Genomic DNA, 2547 nt, shown 5'->3' on the forward strand with positions numbered 1-2547 from the left:
TTTTTATATTTAAAAATCCACGAAGCGAGAATATATTTAAAAAAATTCTTCTGAGATCCTAGCAAGGTGAGAATATTTTTTAGAATATTTTTCTGTGATCCCAGCAAAGGCGTGGATTATTTTAAATAATTTTCTGAGATCCCAGGCGTGGATTTTAAAATATATATTTTTATATTTATATATCCACGAGGCGAGAATATATTTAAAAAATATTATTATGAGATCCTAGCAAGGTGAGAATATTTTTTAGAATATTTTTCTGTGATCCCAGCAAAGGCGTGGAATATAAAAAATGGCGTTTTCTTATATCCTAGCAACGAGAAATATATTTGTTTAATATTTTTCTGTGATCCTAGCATAAAGATAATATTTTTCTGAAATCTCAGCAAATTGAAAATATTTTAAAAATCTGAAATCCAAGCAAGGCGTGGGTTTTTTCAATATTTTTCTTTGATCCCAGCAATGCGAGGGTTTTTAATACTTCTCTGAGATCCCGGCAAGGCATGGATTTGTTTCAATATTTTTGTGTAATTTTTTTTAATATTCTGAGATCCTAGTAAGTTGTGGGTTTATTATTATTCTATTAAAATTTATTTAAAAAGTGTATTTTTAAAATCTAATGAGTTGCCTTATCGAAGTGTTGATTTTACACCCAAAGTGTCCCATTATTATAAGTGACCTATTCTGCACTTACCTGCATTATGGGATACGTATGCCGTCCTTTCCCCAGACGTTCAATTATCACCATTTTCTCGGTATCGGCGATGACAGCTGCAATATTAGATGAGGCCAAAATTGGCCGAGCCGGAGCTTCGATGGGTACGAAATTCTTGTTGCGTTCGGCAAAGTGACGATCAAACGAATTGCGACGATCACTTTGTGAACGATGATAGTGATGGCGATTATTGTTGTGATTGTTGGACGACGACGAAGAGGAGCCCCCTGATCGTTGTGTTAGATCACCATTTGAGGAATAACGCGATGAATTGACATATGATTTGGATTTGCGATATTGTTTGGGATTCAAGTGATGCCCTAAGTTGTTGCAATTATTTTGGTCCATGTATTCGTTGCCGTTGCTCACAGCCAATGCTGTGGGTTTTTGACATTTGGCACAGGATTTGGTTAGGGCTGCAGTTAAGAGATCGGCAGGGCTAGGCTGTTTTGATTTGTCTTTTTGCACTTCGCCTGCTCCTCCTCCGGATTTTTGTACATTGGGATTTTGATTTTCATTTGTGACATTCTTTTGGGAATTTTTCGAATTCCTGCGGGGCAGCGGCAGATTATCATTGAAGGCGGCCAAGGGTTGAGGTTTGTTGTAGGTCTTTTTGGAGTTGCCACCCACGGTTTGGGCATAACTGTGTGAGGAGTTACGATACGATGTGGATTTGACATATTTCCCCGCCTTGCCACCGGGATTGGTATTTTCCGAATTACTCTGCTGCTGTTGTTGTTTGTTTTTGTTGGACTTCTGTCCCGAATTTTTAGAATTTTGATTAGATTTATTTTGTGATTTATTGTTGTTATTGTTATTGGTGGTGCTGCTGACATTATTATTACTGTTGTTATTGTTGTTGTTGTTATTGACACTGTTGCGACCTTTGTTATTGTTAGAGTTGTTGCCGTTTTTATTGTTGTTGTTGCTTTGATTCTTCTGTTGCTGCTGCTGTTGTTGATTTTTGGCCTGTTTGGGGGTCTGTGTAACTGATTGGGATGTTGGTGTTGTTGTTGCTGCTGCTACAGGTGTGGTCACTGTTTGTTGTTGCTGTTGTCCATTCTGTGTTTTTTGTCCCAATTGTTTTGACGTTGTGGAATTTCCATTGGTTTCAATTTGTGTCGATTTCTGTGCCTGATTTGTGTTTTCATTTGACGCCGATTTTGCTGCAACATTTTCAGTTTGTTGCTGTGGATGTTGCTTCAGCTTCATTTTCGGCGGTTTATTACCACTACTACTACTATTCACCATAATTCTTGAGTTTTATTTTCCGCGTAACAGGAAAATAACTGAATTTTGTTTAAATATTTTTTTTCTCGATTGCAAATTGGTGATGATTTATTTTGGCGATTGGTTTGCTTTTTTCAAATTTTTGACGATGCAACTGTTGGAAGATCGAAGAAAACAGATGACAGGTACCAGCAGGAGGAAGTAACATGAAAAGAAATTAATTAAAAAAAAACTATTATATATCATATTTATAATTTTCCACAATTATTTTGTTATCTTATCAAATTACTTTCCTGAAGTTATATATCAAAGACAAAAGGGGAGAAAAAATACACAACTTCTCAATTATTTGTTTAGATGTATTTTATTAATAGAAATTGAATCATTTGAATCGAAAAATGAAATAAAAAATAGACTAAAAGTTTATTAATGTGAAAAATAAAAAAATAGCGAAAGTCAATTTTGAAAATTAATTCATATAAGAATATGTATTAAAAATTATTTCGCAGAGCTACAATATAATTTCTAATACCCAGCAGAGCATCGATATATTTAAAATAATGTTGTATAAACCCAGAAACCCATAGGTTATTTTACAAATA

The 2547-nt window shown here is 34.6% G+C and overlaps 1 protein-coding gene across 1 annotated transcript; it reads right to left on the reverse strand.

Moving 5' to 3' along the window:
- Window positions 1-679: 679 nt before the first annotated feature.
- On the reverse strand, window positions 680-1966 carry LOC133323769 (myosin-G heavy chain-like). The gene is made up of 3 exons (XM_061532689.1): window positions 1685-1966; window positions 1565-1642; window positions 680-1471 (listed from the first exon to the last, which is right to left on the reverse strand). The coding sequence occupies exons 1-3, from the start codon at window positions 1964-1966 to the stop codon at window positions 680-682; spliced, it is 1152 nt and encodes a 383-aa protein (XP_061388673.1).
- Window positions 1967-2547: the final 581 nt, after the last annotated feature.

The sequence above is a fragment of the Musca vetustissima genome, unplaced genomic scaffold (assembly GCF_032173495.1).
Source record: "Musca vetustissima isolate MV318-11 ecotype Yass unplaced genomic scaffold, APGP_CSIRO_Mvet_v1 utg12183, whole genome shotgun sequence".
NCBI classification, from domain to species: Eukaryota; Metazoa; Arthropoda; class Insecta; order Diptera; family Muscidae; genus Musca; species Musca vetustissima.

Coding starts and splice junctions, on each gene's coding strand:
- LOC133323769 (XM_061532689.1), bottom strand. CDS start 1,966: ATGGTGAATAGTAGTAGTAGTGGTAATAAACCGCCGAAAATGAAGCTG. Junction 1,643..1,684: donor TTACACAGACCCCCAAACAG/GCCAAAAATCAA, acceptor AAGAATCAAAGC/AACAACAACAATAAAAACGG. Junction 1,472..1,564: donor ATAACAACAACAACAATAAC/AACAGTAATAAT, acceptor AATTCGGGACAG/AAGTCCAACAAAAACAAACA.